This window comes from Pyxicephalus adspersus, chromosome 3 (genome assembly GCF_032062135.1).
Source record: "Pyxicephalus adspersus chromosome 3, UCB_Pads_2.0, whole genome shotgun sequence".
Lineage (NCBI taxonomy): Eukaryota > Metazoa > Chordata > Amphibia > Anura > Pyxicephalidae > Pyxicephalus > Pyxicephalus adspersus.
In genome coordinates this window covers 123,223,139-123,244,638 of record NC_092860.1, presented here as the reverse complement: position 1 = coordinate 123,244,638, position 21,500 = coordinate 123,223,139, and the positions used below count along the sequence as shown (strand labels likewise).

Genomic DNA, 21,500 nt, shown 5'->3' with positions numbered 1-21,500 from the left:
TAATAATAATAATAATAATAATAATATTATTAGTGATGAAGGGGAGACCCAGAGCAGCTGATGCTAAATGAAAAAAACTCACTTTAAACACAGAATATTGTTACTTAAATCCATCTGTGCTTACTAATGAATACGTTTACCTGTTAAAATAATCAAAAAGGGTAAAAAACAAACTTGAAAAATTCTAACAACTCAGACTTTATAGTAAACTAGTATAGTAAGAAAATGCTAAATATTTGATCTGCTATCTCTTCATCATAAACTGTATTACATAGCTATTTCATGTAAAAAAAACATGGAAAATTGGCAGCTGCTGAGAGTAACACGTGCATGTATCCATCCTCTTTACTAACCTATACCAATGCACTATTATTAATTTACTAGAAAGGAGATGGACATCAAGGTATACCCACTAAAAGATATATGCAATCATATTCAAGAGGAGTAAAGATTTGTGAATAGTTTCCATATATTAATAGCAGGTCTTCAAGTAGATGCCCAACCTGTTTTGAAGTAACATGTGGCTCCCTTTGATGTCTTAAATCAGCAAAGGCAATCTACTGCTTTCAAACATTTGTGTGGGAAAAAAAAGCCTGTCACACCAAGAGATATTATTGATATACATAAACACCCTGTATACAGAAAAAGTAATAATGATACATTTTATATGCAGGTTAATGATTCTATGTGATTAAGGCTGAAATTTTAATGTAGCCCATTGGATCCTGCTGCCAGTCATGGGTCTCACCTATCAACGTGTCAAAACTTTGTGTCAACGTGTCAAATCTGATTGATGGCTTTATACAATAAAAACCCTGGTTCCTGCTACCCTTTGAGAACAGCTTTTTATGACAAAATAGGTCAAACATGAGTCAAAAAATAGGTCAGTTTGAGGGTCAAAAAGTAAATTACGGCTTAAAAAAATATCCAAGGCCATTCTGCACATAAATTCCCCTGGATCATGAAATCCTAAATCTATAGGATTCAACTTAAAGTAATTTTAGCTGAACATTATCCCAAATTTACAGGGCTGGTATATTATAGTAAATCATTCTGTCACAATAATGCTGACTAAAACACCATAATAGATTTCCAGACTATACTCTTTATCTGAAGTAGAAAAGTGCTTGCTATTTGAGAAAAAACACAAATGATTTGGACCTATACCAATACTCTATATAAAGCTGGGTTTCATATCGGCTTTATAGGATGAGATAATTAAGTCCCTGTATTCTTGGCAGCCAGTATGTTTGAACTCTGCATACCTAATTATACGAAGACAATAGATGCAGAAACGCTGTGCAAGCACAAAAAAATATTGGACTAGTAAATTTACAAAACTTACCTGCTGCTTCTCTGTTTTAAGTTCATACACTTTTTAAATAAACGGCTTTTGTCTTTTGCTGCTAACAGGATGGCAACTGTTAGCCGAAAATTTCCTCGAACTTCTGATGGTTCAGCGAAATTTCGGTGAACCGATTTCGCGAAACCATCAGAAGATTGAGGAAATTATAATAGGAGGATTCACAGGTTTCACAAATCACAAATAAGTTTCAAATCCTGAGGAACATTCAAATCTTGGTTTCTGTACTGTAAACTCCCAATATTGTGGTTAAGGCCCATGATATATGCCATCAGGTATACATAATGTGATGTTAGGGGGATCAGCTCACCTTAAGACACTGTAGGGCAGGGGTCAGCAAACTTTTTTGGCTACTAGGCCACTTTAGGAGGTCAAGAAGGCACACTAAGCCAGACTCTCTCTCGAGTCCGGTACTGATGGCTCCAACCCCCCACCAGGAACGCCCCTGAAGGAAAATCCCTCTCCTCCGCAATGCATACGGAGGAGAGGGAATGTCCCCTTACCCAGGCGGTGGAAGTGTAAATAGGGAAGGGAGGCATAACAAGGAGGCTCAAGAGCCGCAAGTTGCCGACTGGCCGGGATTAGGCGGGATCAACCAGGGGGGCATTAGGCCCCGAACGGACTACTGGCTAGGCTGTATCTGGCCTTAAGTCCAAGGTTTGCCTACCCCTGCTGTAGGGCTTCAGAGAAAGATCACTTATTTTGGTAGATGCATAGATTTCATTGTTTTTATTCAGCAAAATGAAACACAAAATGGCTTAGACCAGTATGACAAAATTAACTGCTTGCTTCAGCAAAACAAGTTTCAAATGATTGGGAAATAAAGTCCTGCCGCCACAAGCAGCTAAGCCAGGCAAACCCCTGGTACTCACATGCAGACAGCGTTTTTGGTGCCTGTAGCTTGTCCACCAGAACCAGGGTGCTGCCTTATGTTGTGACTTCCAGGCTTACTCTCAGATTGATACCTCAGGGGTATTGGTCCTACAGACTTTGGCTTTGGGAGACCTCCTAGGCTCTACCAGCACACAGGCTGCACACCCTTTCACCGCCTAGTCCCAGGCTACCACTTCCCTATGTCTCAAAGACAGCTGCACTTTTTTATCATGGCGACGTGCTCCAGCGTCATCCTTATTTCCTAGCCTGGAAATAGAAAGGAGTGCCCAACCCACCCGTTTCTTCCGGGACTTTCCGAGCCTGTATCCCAAATGGAAAACCGCAATTCTGCAGCTCAACAGTGCAACATAAACTGGCCCAGAATCCTCTATTCCAGGTGAATATGAGAAAGACTTGCTGAAATCACCTACAAAACTGGCCCTACATATTTCACAATGTTACGATAGGTAAGTGTAATTTTTATTCTGCACCAGTTCCCAGATAAAGCTCAGCTCTACATTGTCATGGCTATGCTGGGAAACAGAACTGTCCTGGTGTAAATAACTAAAAAATAAATAAATAAAATACATACATTTGAACCTTCCTGTGCGGACCCTGCCCTGTCTGTTCAATGCAGTAGGAGACACATTCCCTTATGCTAAACCTATCCTGAAGCCATATATGTGTTGTTTTGGCTGCCAAAGGATTTGCATTTCTGTCTATTCAGTCTTTAAGATTTACACAGCTTTATCTGGCTGTACAACCTGGCTACTGACATTTCTCTGAAGTTAACCAATGGGCTGAGGTGACCTTCTGGCATCCAGCCTAACTAGGCAGAGAAGGAGCAGCAACAGTTTACCCCCCTGCTTATATTGCATTTAATGTACAGCGCTGCTTAATATGTTAGCGCAATATAAATCCTTTTTATCAATAATAATAATAATAATTGCTATCTCTACATGACAGTGTAGTCCTTGTGAAGATTGATGCATACAGTACATCAATCAGGCAACCGATACTACCCTACTTAGTGCAGCTTTACATATATCCAAATTCAGGTAAGTAAAGTTGCTTCTTTTAGGAAAAAAACTCCTGTTTTTATTTATCTACCTGGAGTTCAGATTTAAAATCATATGAAAATATAAATGAACGCCTTTTGCATCTACTGAGCATGGCCAAATCTACAACAGGAATAAATGGCGAGAAGAAGAGAGGTAAGAATGATATAATTATTTCCACCAGGGTCTGTATTTCCACTGACAGCTTTATGAAAGTGTGGTTATAGCTGGCATTAAATAGCTGAAGAATTCTTTAGAAGTCCATTTTTAGGCTAACCTTCTTTTTCGGTCATTTATGATTAGGCTTCTGAAACCTCCTGCTTTCTCACACTGATCTCTTTACAGGCTGTCAAAGCAGGAGATCGCTAATCAGTTGTCTCCGAGATAAAAACTACACTAGTTGTGCAATGCTGTAATTGAGTCAGGTTGCTAAACCCTTCTGGGATGAATTGCGATTTGAAAATTCTTTTTTTTTTATTAAGTCCTGTAACAGATGCCTATGATCTTCCTAAAATACCCATTTCAATTATTTTAATTTGAAATAAACTACACCGATCATTTTAAATGACAGTTTAGTAACAATTGCATACAGGCAGGCATTTTGGCCAGTGTTCCTGTAGGGTCTTCAATAGAATTTACAGTGGAATTGACTGTTATTGCTTGTTAGCAAACCAAGATGGTGGATCACTATCAACCTCCTACGCCACATCAGGGACAAGATTGTCATTTGAGATGGTCATGAGTGATCTTTTGGGCAACAAAAATCTAGTATGTGTACAGAGTTTAACACAACTAAATTTAACTCCAGTGGGCATTAAGGAAAACATTGCTGTGCAGCAACCCACAGAACCCAGGGGCACAAAGGACTAATCCCATCAATCGAAGAAATAAGCCAAGTGCACATACCTAGAATATAATGGCTTCTTATTCTATTTTTATGTTGGTTTATACAAATTTACAGGCTACATACTGGCATATGGATAAACTTTCATAACTCTGTCCAGGGGTACAGGTGGCATTGTGGCTCAGTGGCTAGAACTCTTACTTTCTAGCACCATAGTCAGAACAACATGGGGCTCAGAGATTGGCACTCTGGCCTTTGCAGCTCTTAATCCCATGTTTGAATCTTGGCCAGGACACTATCTGCATGGAGTTTGCAGGTTTTCCCCATGTTTAATGGGTTACCTCCGAGTACTCCAGTTTCCTCCATTTCAAAAACATGCAGTTAACTTTTTTCCTCCCAAAAACTGACCTTAGACTGTATTCCCAAATTGTAAGCTCTTCGGGGCAGGGTCCTTTCCTTCTCCTGTGTCACTGTCTGTCTCTGTCTGTCATTTTAAACCCCTATTTAATGTACAGCACTGCATAAAATGTTGGCGCTATATAAATATATTATATTAATATGTTTAATAATAATAAAGACATATGACTATGGTAAGGAGATTAGTGAGCACCTTTGAGGGACAGCTAGTGACACAACTATAGACTTTGTAAAGCGCTGTGTAATATGCCTGTGCTATATATATATATATACTTGTGTATATATATATATATATATATATATATATATACACTTTGTAATAATAAAAATATTGTGTTCAGTTTGTATGGGATTCTATCACATACCAAAACATATTTGTAGGTTTATTGGCTTCCCCCCAAAATTATTAAAAATTAGAAAGGTTATACACAAGCTCCTAGTAACTGGAAGTTTCTGTACAATTATATTGGCGACTGTGTAGTTTGGCTATAAATTTGCATGTGAAGATCATCCCTGCATGCAGTCAGGTAGGTTACACGGCAATATTATCTACAGATTTTCCAAGTTAAAATAGTATATGTAAAAGTCAAAGTATATCACACACAGATACATGATGTGATGGTGTAAAACAGATACGTGCATATAAAAGTCTGCCAGGGTCACTTCCTTCTGCAAACATTAAACACGGCTGCTGTAGGTCAGTGGTTAGAGTCCTCTACTCCCCACCACTACGAACATGAGAAGAGTGAAAGCTGTAACAATATTTATCCCCAGCATCAATTATACCATACCCATTCAATCAGCCTGTATACAGCAATAAACATTTTACTGGAGTATAGGGGGGGGGGGTGTACTCTTGTGTTGCACTGCCAGATCATTGCCATTCTGTAAGCAATGTTAATCATAAAATATGTTTCCATTTCTGTTGTGTATTTAGTGTTATGATTGCCTTTCCCTTTACTCTTTTTGTACTAGAAGCTGATGCTCCTTGAATAATTTATGAGAACCCTAGACATACCCTGTTGAAATGTTAGTGTCAATTACAAATGTTAGAATTATTATCTTAGAAAAAAATATTTAAAAAAATCTTGTAAGGATGTAAATATATAATTGGCCAGTGAAGGTAAAATCTAAAAATCACTTTTAGTAAAAGAGGGACAAAGGAAAAGAGAGGGATAGATTGATATGTATTTCCTCTTGAGACTCTGTGCCAAACAGAATTATAAAAAAGATAAAATTGTACATTCATTGGATTGCAATTCCTCAAATGTTTATTAATGTAGAGAACTCCTGGGCATGTCTAAATTCCTAGTGGACATTTACTTAAGAAAAAAACATTACATTACCAGCATAGACACGAATTCCCTATTAAAAAGTTGGTTACAATTTCTAATTCTTTTATTGTGTGGATTGGCAACAATATTACCTAACCGAATTGTAAAATGGATTTCTTTCTTACTAGAAATGTCATCCACAGATTTAAATACCTGGACTAGTCAGTAACATGATTGATTGAGGGAATTAAAATTTTGCCATTGCGGTTAAAATCCAAACATTTTTTTAATGTGGGGCCCCTTTTTTCCTTCCTGAGGATTAAAGACAACAGTGCTAACAGTTTTTAGAGCTCATTGAACTTGATCAACATTGATACTTCATTTAACCTTACTTTATATTACTATGTTAATTCAACTCATATATGTGTATGTTGACAAATAAATAATGAATTCTGTGTAAAGCTATGATAGTAGCTGAAGTGATGTACGCATGTACCATCTTGAGCCCTATCAGTCTTATGTTTCAACATTCAAAGGATTATTTAGCAACTCGGCATTTAGCATGACTTTGGCAATAATATTTTTTTGCTTGACCTATAGAAGACTGAACCAGGTGGCTGCACAGAAAGTCTGCCAGTGCAAAAAAATAACAGTGGGGTTTAGCCACTTCCAGAAAATACATTTCCTTTGATTGACGCCGTTCTTTAAAGGTAGTCTCAAGTAATAACTAACAATGTAAAAAGCAGGATGAATATTAAATGTATTATAGTATAAATTTTTTTTTTAATTGTATTAATAACTCAGGTTATTTATTTTTTGCTGTTTTCCTTTTTGGGAAGATTTTCTTTAAGTTGTTGCCTAGATGACGCAAAAAGAAGTAAAATGTTATCTGTATAAATATAGTTGTCATCAGAACAGGTGACCCTATTGGAAGTTTTTGTTGTATTGATAGCTGTAAAACTTTGGCTTATCTATTTGGTCCAAGTAACAATAGTCACAGGGCAAAACAGAGAGGCAAATCTACCTAGCACAGAAAAAGACCATGCTCTATGCTACCAGGAGGAATGTAAGTATTTATCGGTTTAAGCTAACTGTACTGCTGTGCTCCAATTCCAGGTTTTGGAGAGCTGTACTTCAAAAAGCACAGCATGGAGGTAAGTGTGATCTTCCCACTGTTCTTTTTATAAATATTTCCTGGATTTCACCTTTAGTGCTGCCTATTTTCAATACTTTCATAAATATAATTTTGTGCAGAAAGAACATAAAGAACATTCTCATTGAGAATGTGGGGCCTTTGATCAGCAGCTCCTCACTGTTAGGAGAAAGTGATACGTTGATGATTTTTTTTCTTAGAGTCGTCATGAAAAGACTTTAAACTGCTTAGTTTGCAGCAGAGTCTCTCCATGCACACACATTGCTTACTTTTACAATTCACTGGAGTGGGATTTGATTTACAAACACACAGCTGCTTCCTGAATGAAAAAAGAATATATACACAGTGCATAAAAACGAAAGGTTCTTAGAACACAGCAAGTTCTTTACTGGAATTTGTGATGAACATCTGGGCTCAGTCAGGCAATTACTTTACAACTCTTTCTATGCTGGTTAGAATGGAATCCTTTTCTAGCAATGAAAGTCTATTTTAATGAGAATTTACATTATAACTAAATGAGCTTAAATCATAATGAATCATACATGTAGAAGTTACAGGAAAAAGTTGTTGGAGGTGCAGTTCCTTATATATATCCTGATTATGGAGATGGATATGTAAACCACATTAATTTAAGCTTCCCTTTAAACCCATTACCCAATGGAATGTTTAAATTAGACTTTTAGCCTGTTTATCTCTTTATGGTGCCCCACATACACAAAGCCACTGAAACATCTTATTTAACAGGGATAAAAGGGTTTAATAAACTGAATGAATCAATACGCACAAATTAATGCATCCAGTTGAAAAACAACAGTGTAAAAAAAAAGCACAGCTTCATTTTATTGATTCATCCTACTGTGCTCCTTGGTGGTTCCCAAGTTGGATGACCCAGGGGAAAAAATCTGAAAACACAAATGTCTATTCTGTCATTCCTGAGATTGTAACTACAACCTAAGATTGTACATTTTAAGGTAGTTTAGGAAGTTTCCAATGTCGCAAAGGCATAAGCACTAAAATAATGGTTTTAGAGTAAAAAATAAATTGGGATCCCACTCCTGTGCCCTGACCATGCAGAGGGTGCAAAACAATGCAGAACCCTGCAGTTAAACAACAGGTTGGGCATAGGAATACCTATCAATATGCTAGGATATGTGACTTAATCTGTTATCACATGACCTAGTGCCACAAAGTATTCTTAACTAATAAACTTATTTTCTTGCAAATGAAAAATTTGCTTGTAAGGTTCGGGCTATGTGCACACATCTGCATCCTGCGGATGCATAGTCAACAAATGGAGTATTGTACCACTTAGTGCCACCAGCAAACAAATGTGCACATGTTGGTTCTTTAGGAACTAGCACTCCGGTCATAGGCACCGAGTGGGTTGCAAGATGCCCACCGTTTGGCGCATCCTGGGATCACTTGATCCAGAGGCAGGTCTGAACCTACCTTAGGTATCACAAATTAAAATCTATGAAGAGTCTGTTATCAAGGTGTAATGCATGGCTTGTGGCATCCAGCGCTGCGTAATATGTTGGCCCTATAAATCCTGTTTATTAGTAATAATAATGTTCATCTCAGCCATTCAACACCTTCCCTTGTGCCCTCTAGTTGGTCCCAAAAATACAACACAGTTCTGCAAAAAGGTCCTAATCAGAGGTCAATTACTAGGTTAAAGTAGTAACTGATTAAAACTCAAAAGCAATATGGTCTTTTTATGCTAAAGATCAACAGGTAAACTATTTGAATTACTTCTTCTTTTCATATGATGCACTATTCTCCCACAGAATGTTTATTCTATTTTAATGTATTGTCTGTCTTTTAATGATACAAAAAACAATTTTCCCCTTTGATGACTTAAAGCAATATATAGTTTGATATCCCAAGATATGTTGCAGCTTCATGCAAAGAGCACCATGTCTCCTAGTCTAAGCTCTCAGTCCTGATTTTCAATCCTGCAGTTTAGCCTTTTGTCCACTCACTACTCTAGCAGCCCTCTATACAATAATAAATCTTCACATAAGTGGCACTGACCTTCAGGTTCATTTAGAGTTATCCTAAATGGTGATCCCTGGAGTAATGACCTCCAACCAGAGAGGCTAAGCTGAGCTTTATGTTATGAGATGTTATAAACATATGAGAGTTATATGAGAGTTATAAACATGGTATATAATAGTCACAAATAAAACAAATAAGCTAGGAAGTAATAAAAGACCCTGCCGAGGCATAATCGCTGCCCAATTAAATAGCATATGTTTTAATATATGTATAAATACTGTATGCTGCTCCATGTTTATACTTACCAGCACTTGATGCGATTATACAATACTGTCATTTCAAGGACAAGCTAAATCTAGCTGTAGGGGGAATGATCAAGGCACCCATAAAATGCAATGCAATCGCTGTGTGATCAGTTGTTTCATTTGCTCATAAGCTAATAAAAAAAGGATTGAAAATCTGGGGCATTTCTTATATAAGTGAATTGACAGCTAGGAACAATAGTTAAGAGATGCAATCAATGTCTTATAAATCAGGTTGTCCTATGAATAGCCCTCGTGTTTCCTGTGCAAGGTCTTAGCTGAGGCCCTGTACACATCCAATTAGAAAAAGAAAACATACTCATTGCAAAGTCCAAAGCCAAATCTGGCTTTAATTAGGACACATCACCATGGAGAATAATAAACCTAGAAGAGGGAACAGCCGAAGAAACATAAATCTTTCCACCTACTCTCTTGTAAGAGATGGGATGCAATGTCTTAACATACCGAGGCAGCTTGAGCCACATGACCCAGACTGGTGACCATTCTCTGCTGTCAAAGTTATTCTGGACCGATTCCATCGGCAGGGAGTTGTTGCTTAAGTCTTCCTCTGGGTCATATTCTTTTGTTTCCAAGGCTCTCAGAACGACACATGAGGAAGCAGGATTTTTTAACAACGACACAGCTTCACTACGGCTGACTCCAGTTAGATCTATGCCATTGACGTTTAGTAAAATGTCCCCTAAAGAGCAAAGAAGATAGGATGTCAGTTATACATCAGTAAAACATCAGATTGGTGATTGGTGGTGGTGGTGCCCCTTGACACCCAAAGAAATGTATCTATTAAAGGTATTTAAGTTTTAAAGTTATGTGAGCTTTTAACTGATGTAGGCCTGGCCACTTTATTGACCATTACTGGATATGCTTTATGTAAGGGTAGTAAAGCTGGCTCAGTGGTTAGCACTCTGGCCTTTGCATTAGATCCCAGCTTCAAATCTGGAACAAAACACTATCTGCATGGAGTTTTTTTTTAAATCTCCCTGTTTCCTCCCACATTCCAAAAGCATACAGTTAAGTTAATTGTCTTTCCTTTAAAAATTGTCCTTGGGTTGTGTTAGTGACATATGACTGTGGTAGGGACATTAGATTGTAAGCCTATTTGAGTGACAACTAGTGATATGACTATGGAGTTTGTAAAGGGCTGTGTAATATGATGGCACTATATAAATACTAGATAATAATTGATATTACTAGTATCAAACACTATTTATATAGCGCAAACATATTACCCAGTGCTGTACATTAAATAGGAAAAATAATATAAGTAGGTTATTGGGATGAGTAACAGTGTTTTTAGTTTTCTCCTTTTTCTCTTCCTTTCCCCATCTTATTCTCTTTATATACTTTAATAAATGATGTTTATTCTCTGTCTCCCAGCCACAGAAACTGTAACCAACCAAAAACACTGTAACACTATCGATGACTGTCAAAAGTTGGGTTTACAGTCCATGCACAATTTCTTTAGCTCAGACAATGGCATTATTAGTGCCACAGTTTCTGTGTAACATAGGGCAGATTGTGTGGGGTGCAAACTGGGGGATTACCAAGAACCCCCACTTTATCTTGGACCCCATATGACAATAGAAGGGGTGCAGGAAGCTGGAATTCTGTGCATTTGTTCCCATTTTGTACCAAACCCTCCAGGTAAAATATGTAAATAATTGAAATAATGGTTATTCAGAAAGGCATCACAAAGGAAATAAAGTTTAGTGTCAAAACCTAAAATTGTTTTAAAAATAAAGACACATACAAAGCTCAAGGAAAAAAGTATGGAAAGTATTTGTTTACAACAGACCCATTTGCTTTTTATTGTGTGCCCATTTTCTGACTGAGCTAAGCAGTCTTGTAAAATCCCTGGTAGGTGTTAGCACATATGTGCCTCGAAGTTTTTGCACAGCAGGCAGCAGACTGTGTGTAGTGTAGCAACATTCCATTGAGACTAAAAACAGCACAACTTTCCTCCCCTCTACTATAAGTCACCCCATTGCAGAATACAGCTTCAAAGTAGTTACTGCAGAGCATCAATGACCTTTCCAGTAACATGCCACAAAGTGATGATACATCTTGTTTAACAAGGTTTACAGGAAAGTGGGAGACTACGTTTGGGACTGAGGCTGTCTAGGGAAATATGGAATGTGCACACCATACCGATAAGGGCTAAGTGAGTGACTCAAAACCCACTCACACATACTTTGTCCATATTGTTGTCCTATTTGCTGATTTAACACAGCAGCCTGAAGACAAGTTATGATTCCTAAGAACCATAGGAAAGACAGCGAGGAAAGAGTCTGCCAAGACGCCGAAAACAGTATGACTCCCATCTCATGAAGCTGAGATGTTGAAATAGATCAGTTGCTTACACGTAGCAGGAATTTCAGAATAACTTTTTCATTTTTTATTTTACTATGCTATTTTGTCTTTTTTGTGTGTGCTCTATAAGAAAACAACAAAAAGATTTCGAAAAAAAAGTAAATAATGTCTAGTCTTAGTCTCAGTTATTATAATATGTATTATAATGTATTTAAAGTAGGAAAATATTACCTGTAATAAAACCAAAAACTATTCATTGCAAATATTTTATTTTAACATTTTGTTAATAGATGCCATGTGAACACTATAACACAATTTCTACCAGAACACCACACAGTGGTAGCACAGGGGCTGTTCTGTTGAATGGGCATCTGCTCGTTATTACACAGTATTTATATAGCGCCAACATATTACGCAGCACTGTGCAAAGCCCTTAGACATGTCACTAGCTGTCCCTCCTATGTCATCCAATTAGGCAGGATAGGGCTTAATGGGGGCTTGTTAGCTTGTGGCATCACAAGGTGAATATAGGATTAAAGACATGGTGTCCTGTATGTGCCATGAAGGAAACAGGGGCACAAACTAATCATACTATCATAGATCTGGTATTGTGTTTCAAGTGATCAGAAACAGAGTATACCAGTATACTCAGAGTATGCTCAGTATTCTGCCCCTTTAATTAAAAAAATAAGCTACATATGTGTTAATTGTGATTAACAAAGAAAAAATAGTGAGCGTTTTTTAAAATTAAGGTGTGTGCATACACTTTAAATATGGCATAACTCTACCAAGAATGAGTGAGCATGTAATTCCTTATTTGATGTTTATATAAAGCAAACCTGTGTTTCTTTCATGCAGGACAAAGCAGGAGGCTCCCTGTAATGTCCCCTCTCCAGTTGCACATACTCACTGTGACACACTACATGCTTGAGCTTACTTTAATTTGAGTTTACTTTTAAATATGATTGCTTTCTGGGTAATTTGTTATGCTATCAATGTATGTGGACCTCCATGATGCTGGGTTACATAGCATTTGAATGGTTTGCTACAATTATAATGATATCGCCTATCTGTGTGCTTTTCCACAAGAAGGTGATTGCCACCATTATTTAGATATGGAACTCGGAATGACTGATCTTACCTCTGGAACTCTATACCAACTAGCAGAACATTATAAAAAGGTTACAATATAAATAGTCCTTTCTGCTTTTCTATTTTTGGATCCCTAATTCCTATAACTTCCAGATCTGCGTGTAATGCGAATGCTTGCATCTCTGTGGAAGCACAAATCATCAACATATCATACTGAATGGAGCTGAAGCACAAAAAAATGATGCAGCTGCAGCTTTACCTAGTTTTTTTCATTGTTTATTTATGGTTGATTCATTATTTATAGTTGTAGTGATATGTGAAATCAAAAGTTTTTGATTCACTAAGATTTCTTAAAAAATGGGAACATTTTGGAAGATCTTTTTCTTTCACCTAGGAAGGTGAAATTAAAGTGTTTATTTGTGCAATGAACTGAAGGTTATGGAGGTTTCCTTCAACTATGTGACCTGTTCATGTGCCAAAATGAATAGCTAGGAGAAGATATTGGAATAAACTGGTTTCCAGTCTTTTTGCCTTTGTATTCCCCCATTTTATTTACCACCACCAAGAGTTTTTTTTTGTATTTTGTAATAATGTAATAATTCATTTTGCATTGATGTATTGCGTGTTGTAGCCTGGATATTTCAAGATTTGTCTGTTGCCTATGTATTTATTAGGATTTCATTTTTTCTTTGCCTAATGAGAAGTCAGGCAGGTTGTTTTAGAAGCCCATATTACTATAATTTAATCCCCCACAAGCCTATCAGACCAAGCCGCCATTAACACAACGTTTGAATGCAACTTACTACGTGCACCACTGCTAAAGCCTTTAATCCCCTGCAGCGTGTAGTTCATTGATCAATTGCAAAGGATGACCTCAGAGGTTTAGTAGGACATGCAAATCAACATGGAAAGGTTTTTATAAAAAGTAGATCTTAGTAGTATGTAGTCTTTTAGTAGTGTCACGGGCTAACACATTTTGCCAAATGCAAAATTGGTTATTTTGCAACAAAATCAGTTTTTTGTTAACAATAATTTGCTATCAGCACAGTGTTGTAAAGAGGTAAGGACACAAATCAAATGCAAGTACCAGTGACTAGACAGTATATTAACATATCTGGCTGCCTTTCCTTACCAAGGAAAGTATGGAAAATGAATAATTCGTTTTCATAGTCAGTAAAAAGAATGGACTGGTACATTATTTTGTCTTTTGAGCTAGAAGGAAAAAATTTAAATTGTGGCACCGAAGGGTTGGTCTGCTGAATCCAGCAACAACTTATAGACAACAACAAAAACCATGACACAAACATATGCAATGTAAATAGTTCAAAGGCGGCTTGGACAACTAAGGTTCAATCCATTTTTTGTAGTATGAAGGTAAAAATTGGTTTATTGTGAAAAAGAGCACTTTATGAAAGTGAAAGAATAGCAAAGAGAACCAATAATATTTATAATAAATACACATTTTACCTGTTTTTATTCTTCCATCTCTCCCAATAACTCCATCAGGATCTACACTTGTGACAAATATAGGCAAGTCCCATTCCCAGTTTGACACTCCACCAGCCACTGTCATTCCCAGGGACTCTGTATGGTCCTTTACAATGTTGACAACTTTCTCTACACACAGAACCGTCCGATTAGCATTCTGCAGAAGAAACATGACATATTGAAGTGAACCCAAATTACATATAACAGCACCCACATTGTAAAAATAATCCTGAATCAAGCCCTATTGACCAGGAGTAATATGCTCAGCTGAAAAGTAATTGTTTCCACCATATGAAAATGAAATACTAAAAACAATCATCCATACTAAACAGCCCACACACGTGCATAATAACACTTTAAATTAAAAATAGCAAAAATCTAATAAAAAATAGTAATGTGACTTTATCATGCAGCATGACTGATTTTAGTATTGCAAATGTAATTTATTATGGCACAGAAAAAAAAATATATGGCACATAAAGCAATCTAAGAATTATCAGTTTATGTTTTATCGCTATGTTTTAAACTCCACTGCTCTTCCAACATGACCTTATCAAAGCATGACAAATTACACAACGCTGATATTTTTTAATGTTTACTGTAGGATAAACATTTATATCAGAAAAACACAATGTGAAAGTTGTAACACGTGTCGCACACACATGTCACAGCTGTATGGGAGCTAGGAGCAGAATGTGGGGGAGCCACTCCTTGCAGCTGCCTGACAGGCAGCACAACATGTGAGGATGGAAGTCACTCTGTCTCTATTATATTCCTCAAGCACATTACAAGGATTTGGTAAAGACCCAAAAGAGAAAAGGCTTCATACGGATTCTGACCTATTTCTGTCAAATGCAATATAATGAGTTTTTAACAATGCATTAGAGTCTGGAAATAGTCATTATTCCAGTTCATTAGTTACTTTATCTCTCTTCATCTGTCTATCATTTTATTTTAAATGGGCATGTATTACACTTCTTTAAATGTTAATTATGAATTCAACAAAGGAGGTGAGCTTTATGCTTCAACTCTTATTTCGTGTTGCATTTACTTGGGTCTAGATTTAGTAAATGATACATTTGGAGGTATAGGTGCTTATCTTCTGTTAGTTTCATTGACGCAGAATACACACTGATACAAAAAAAAAAGCAAAAGGTGCAGAGGGATAGGAGAAAAGCAAAAGTGATCAGAGGCCTGCCAGTTGCTTTCCAAGATATTTCTCCTGCAGCTTTTCTTACTGTAGTCTGTTCTTTCATATTTTTATCTTAGAAGCACAGCAGTAAAGGGGACACTCAAAGCGTACTTAGACAACCCTTTTATGAAGCCTTTTCGTGCAATTATGTTTGCGTATACAATGGTGGATCACATATGCGCAGTGAGATCGGCAAATTTTTTTTTCATCCTATGTCACCCGATCTCGCGCCTGGGACGGGTCACATAGGATGAAGAACCAGGAAGCAGAGGAGAGGATGGCTGCGCCCGGGTGCCGGCTCCAGGACGGATGCTGGGACCATGCAGGACACCTCCCGGATGGATCGGTCTGCCCTGCAAGATTGAAAGTGTTTTGTTTTTTTTGCTAGTTTTTACTTTAGTTCCTCTTTAAACAAATTGATATAACATATATAATGGTTTCACAAACTGCTTTATAACTTAATATCATTAAAGAAACTGACACAAAGTTGTAAATATGGTATAGAAGTATCCTGTAACTTGAATACCTACCAGTCCAAAGCAAATTAGGTGTTCATCCCAGCTGTATTGGTTGCCTGCTCCCTCTGGTTCCCTTCTTCTGGCTGTTAAGAGATTACTGTGTACTGTACTACTGCTTACAAACCCTTTGTGTTGCTTTGTGAGGCTTATTAAAAGATAACTATACTATGTAATTCACTATGTACGTCATCCCCACCTTACCCCAAACCTCCCCTTATACTCACCTGTCCACACTCCAGGGAGATCCATGCTGTGCATCCCACAGGGGAACATTCAAACTGTTTTTCCCCATGAAACATAAAGATTATTCTTTTAATATTGTTCTTTTTTATATTTATTTTTATTATCTTCAATATGCAATAGAAATACTTTCTATATTAGTTAATATTTCCCATTGTTTTAAAAAAGACTGTGCACATTTTTTAAGGGAATTATTATTTTTTTTTGCATATATTTATTTCAATTATGTTCAGAATGTTTTTTTTCTTACTAGTTTGTTGGATATATTATATTGCATATAAACATTTAACTTTTGCACTTAGTGGGTGGATCACCAAGCTCCTTTTCATGTGTTTACCTGTATATTCTTAGCTGTTCTTCTGAAAATAAAAACCCTGTTCTTTTGTAGAGTTGGTAGCTCCAATTTACACACACTAGTGAACAATTAATAGGCCCATGCACCTTCCTACATGGCTGCTCTATTCAAAAGGGCCCAGAGAACCAAGAATTCCCTGCAAGTACTGTGTCAGGGGTACAACTTGAACTTAATGTTAATTTGTAAAGCAATAAAGATTTTGTCGACATAATAAACAAAACTATATAATGAATTAGTATAGATCTATAAATGTCTAAAAAGTTTAAGCCATTAACAATTGAAAATGTTTATCAATTCACTTTACTGCCAGGGAAAAGTGTACATAAATTGCATTATTATTAATACACAGTATTTATATAGCGCTGACATATTATGCAGCTCTTTACAAAGTTCATAGTCATGCATGAAACATTTTATGCTAAAAACATTTCAGAAGAAATACTAATATTGATATTATTACATTTCACTGCATAAATGAAAATTGCACAGATTCAATGTAATTCAGATGGAATCTCATTATGGATTAAAAAGACTTTTTATGTTTTCAAAATTTTTACTGAAAACATTCTTTTGTGTCAAATAAAGGGCACTGCTGCTAAGTGAAAATGTTATTCTTTTTTCCAACGTGTATGCTGCTCTAAGTTTAGAAACACTTACAAAGCACACGTGGATGAAGTACCGAACAGAGCTGAATGTGGAAAACAGTTATATTTTTGTATGCCGATAGAAAAAAAGTAGGGCAGGCCGATCTCTGCAAGATAGAGAACAGAGCAAAATGTTATTCATGAATCCAGAGGTAGAATGGCATGGCACAGTCTTCTATATAAGACAGGTCAACTAATACAGTGATCCCAAAACTTTTGGAGGTCGCAGACCACAAAATGCACGGACTCGGGACCGCGCATGCACGGGTAGCTGTGTGTCACTCAAAGGAGAAGAAAATTCTCCCAGAGTGACGTTATGATGCCAGAACCCACTCACATCCAGAGACACAACCCGCCCACCACACTGAGCCTGTGATGTGTACTCGAGACAGGGTCCAGCACAGGATGCACCGGCCAGAGCTGAGGCCCACTAGGACACTTGGGGTTCCCTGAACTAATAGATAATAATACAGCATATAGATTCCTGATTCAAAGGGCTGTAGAATAATGAGCTTTACATTAGAAATTTTTAGGTAACGTGTAGAGGTGTGTGTGTACAGTTAGGTCACAATCACTTCATTTCAGGTGCTCAAAAGTAATTGGACAATTGAAGCAAAGACTATTTCATGGGCTGGTGTGGGCGATTCCTTTGTTATGTCATTATCAATTAAGCAGATAAAAGGCCCGGAGTTGATTTCGAGGGAGGGGGTGTGTGTATGTGGAAGATTTAGCAAAAACAGGAAAAACCCATCCGAGAAATAGCTACAATATTAGGAGTGGCAAAATCTACAGTTTGGTACATCATGAGAAAGAAACAAAGCACTGGTGAACTCAGCAACGCCAAATGACCTGGACGTCCACGGAAGACAACAGTGGTGATCTGATGATCGCAGAATCATTTCCATGGTGAAGAGAAACCCCTTCACAACAGCCAACCAAGTGAACAACACTCTCCAGGAAGTAGGCGTATCGATATCCAAGTCTAGTGTGTGGAGGTGAGTATACCCTTCAAAAATCTGGAATTTTTAAAAATCCGGCACTCCTTGGGTTGATCCTTGGGTTGCTGAATGTTGGTAGAACTGGATGGAGTTGATAAAGAGGATTACGAGGGTGAAGATGAGCTCTTCTGCACAGCACTGCACAGTATACACTATCACAGCAGGAAGGCACCACTTGTCTGCATGTCTGGTGTACTGTACTGATGAAAGACAACTTCCTGCTATGTACGTACAGTACAAGCAGGCTTCCTATTGAGAATCAATGGGGCGCAGGGGGGTGGTTCACCACCTGCCCACCACACAGTCACCTCCACTGCAAGGCTGTGTGGTGGGCAGGCAGTGAAATGCCCCCCTGCCCCATTCAGCCTCTGTCCAGTCAGAAGCAGTGCAGTAGCTGCTGGGCAGAGGAGAGGCATGGTGGGCAGGCAACAAACCGCCCCTCTGCCCACCAAGCCTTCGTCCTGCACACAAGCAAGCAGGGAAGCCCTGTTTGTATCTAGGAGGCGTCTGTATATCGGATGCCCTCAACTCGGGAACTATTTGTATTTGAATTTTTTATTGTTAACAAGAAATAATTATAATAAAATAACAATGTTGTCCCACTTGGTTGACTAACTGTGTGTATGTTTTTTTACATACCTGGTTATTTTTTTCCCTACTTTTTTCCTATACTATAAACCCAATAAAAATCTATTGAAATAAAAAAATACCTATGTTTAACTCTTTCTAACTCTTAGTGGCATAAAACCATTTCCATGTGTCTACCAGGCTAACCATGACGGCTTAAGGGAAAATATAGGCTGTTTATAGAGCTTACATTACACACATACACAGATAAATGTCTTGGTGTGACTCCTTCCAGACCTCAGCCAATCGGATAATGCTTATTATCTTGATTCTGCCTAAACTTAGGCAAAGAATTTCATGGGAGCAGGGGATTGTGGGGTACGAGGGGTGTAACTGCACCTAGGCTCGTATAATCAGGGAGTCAAAGTAAAACTTCCACACCCCTTTGAGATCTATGTTAAAGCCCAGCTACATCCAAAATTGGCACATTATAATAGCAATCAAGTTGATTAGTTAATAGAAAGAAAACAGTGTATAGAAATACAGCGATGTACAGAATATCCATTTTAGGTCAAGTCTGCTTGTACACTGCATTTCCTCTCATCTCCGAATTTATCCAGTGGGAAGGTCAATCAGATGTAACCAGGTGACACCAAAGTAGAGAACACAATAGCCGGGCTACATCCTACATCACTGCAATACAGTGCAAACTATTTGTCAACATAAGGAGGGGCAGGTCACCGGAACAAGGTGGTAAATAATAGCCTATGAGTATATATCCTATCTGTGGGATAATAATACTGAATCAGCTTGTATATAATTATTGTTAGTTATTTAGGTTGGAATATATTCCATATGTATTGACTTGTTATATTGAGCAATTCATAATAATTTTGTATTAGCGCTGGGCACCCAGGCCTGACCTCAGTCTGCTAACAGGAAATGTAAAAGCATGGGAGGGTCAGGTCTGTTTTTTGTAAAGTTCCAAAGGTAATTCTTATAATTTACACCAATCAGCATAATTGCTTTAAGAATTGCCCTGGATTAAATTTGGGTCCAGTTGGGCTTTATCATTATTTATTCAAATGACAACTGGCATCACTGCCCCATGGAGACCATTTCTGCAAAGGGGCAGTTAAAAAACAAATACTTGTTTGAATATGATGTGTTTTTAGGGGCAACATAGGCATTTGTTTGTTAGAAAAAAATATCTTTACTACATTTTTTATGTGCAGTACAAAAATACAGTGGTACCTCGGTATATGTCCACTTTGGAATAAGTCCAACTTGGTATAAGTCCTGTTTGGACATGACAAATTTTGCTTGGTATAAAACCTTTAGAACTTGTATGGGTCAAAATGAGTCACAACACCGCGCACTACCCTTATTTACCTCTCTCGAGACAAAGCCACGACTGCCCACGAGCGTCAGTACACCAGGTGCTACCATTCAGTGAACAACCCGCGCTATAACTTTCTGTGAATTACATAACATCTCCTCCTCCTTCCTTCTCAGCACCATCCTAGTAGGCACTCGACTTTTCTCAGCAAGGTAAAGGGAGGTTAAATTTTCATTTATTTCATCTAATTGCTTTTCTATTTATGTATTTTAGTACAGGGTTTAAAATATTTTATACAACCCCATTAATGTATGTTATGCCAATAACAATAGGATTGTTTTTTCATGGGAACGGATTAATAATTTTCCTTTTATTTCTTATGTGCAAAATTTGTTTAGTATAAGTCCTGTTTAGTATAAGTCCAAGGATCTGGAATGGATTAGGAACTTATACCAAGGTACCACTGTACCTAAAATAATTACTGCTGTAGCTTACCCCTTGCTTACTATGGGTTATTTACATAGAAAAAGGTGGTACTGGATACTCCTTAACATGCCCCATTATTTTAATAAATGGCCACACACATTGACAGTACAATGTCAGGTCATCACAGTATACTATCACAGAGACTTTTGCCCAGATTTCAGTCTTGGTAGTCTGTATGCAGTTTGGCCATATGCTTGTATCTCTTTTCTACAGTACAAAGTAGGCCTGGAGCAAGACTATAAATAGAATAGGCAAAGGGCCTCATGACAGGGGTGAGAAGGAAAAGACCAGAACAAAAGAAGTAATTTGAGTAAGGGGTGGTCAAGCAGCGTGGAGTGATGAGGTGGGGTCAAGTGGTAGGAGGGGTCAAGGGCGAAGGAATAAAGCGAGGAGTTAGGAAGGGGGAGAAATCAGTTGGGGAAAGAAGAACAGAAAGGAACAATTAATTGCCCACCTGCCCTCCCTATTTGCTTGTTTTCTTTGGTCTTGGATGTTATGGGGCTCACTGGGAAAAGGGATCGTCTGTCATGGCAGTGGCGGGGTTGCAGGTCAAAAGTGGGGAAGGATAGGTGTAAGTAACAAAGGGGGTGGATTCCATCAGAGGTATGGAGTTCCTGTTTAAGTAGAGCCCCAGGTGACACTTGGTTGTCAGGGAGGCAAAGGGGAGCTGCGGATGCTGGTACCGTTGTCCCTGAGCCAGTGGTGTAGCGGCTGGGGGCCAGGAAACGGAAGTATCCACAGTAACACAATCCGAATGGGGGGTGTAGTACTTACAGGGAGCTGCAACTCTATGTGGAAAATGTTAAAATTGTTATAAGAGCTGTTTTATAAAATAAAAGGCTGCTATGGTCAATTTAATCCAAAACAATGGTGCGGTTATTCATTTGTAGGAGTGGTAAGTTGAGGTGGTGGTAGGAGTTGGGTTTTTTATCTTCTCTACACTAGTCAAGGCCTGGCCATGCTACAACACT

The 21,500-nt window shown here is 37.9% G+C and overlaps 1 protein-coding gene across 4 annotated transcripts in view; it reads right to left on the bottom strand.

The window, feature by feature from the left end:
- The window catches only part of LNX1 (ligand of numb-protein X 1), a 118,472-nt gene that overhangs the window by 15,070 nt on the left and 81,902 nt on the right, over positions 1–21,500 (bottom strand). For all 4 annotated transcript variants that reach the window (XM_072406237.1, XM_072406240.1, XM_072406238.1 and 1 more), the window contains 2 exons: positions 14,170–14,347; positions 9,748–9,982 (listed from right to left, as the gene is read on the bottom strand). In XM_072406237.1, the coding sequence (XP_072262338.1) occupies positions 9,748–9,982; positions 14,170–14,347 (413 nt within the window). The remainder of the gene's footprint in view (positions 1–9,747; positions 9,983–14,169; positions 14,348–21,500) is intronic.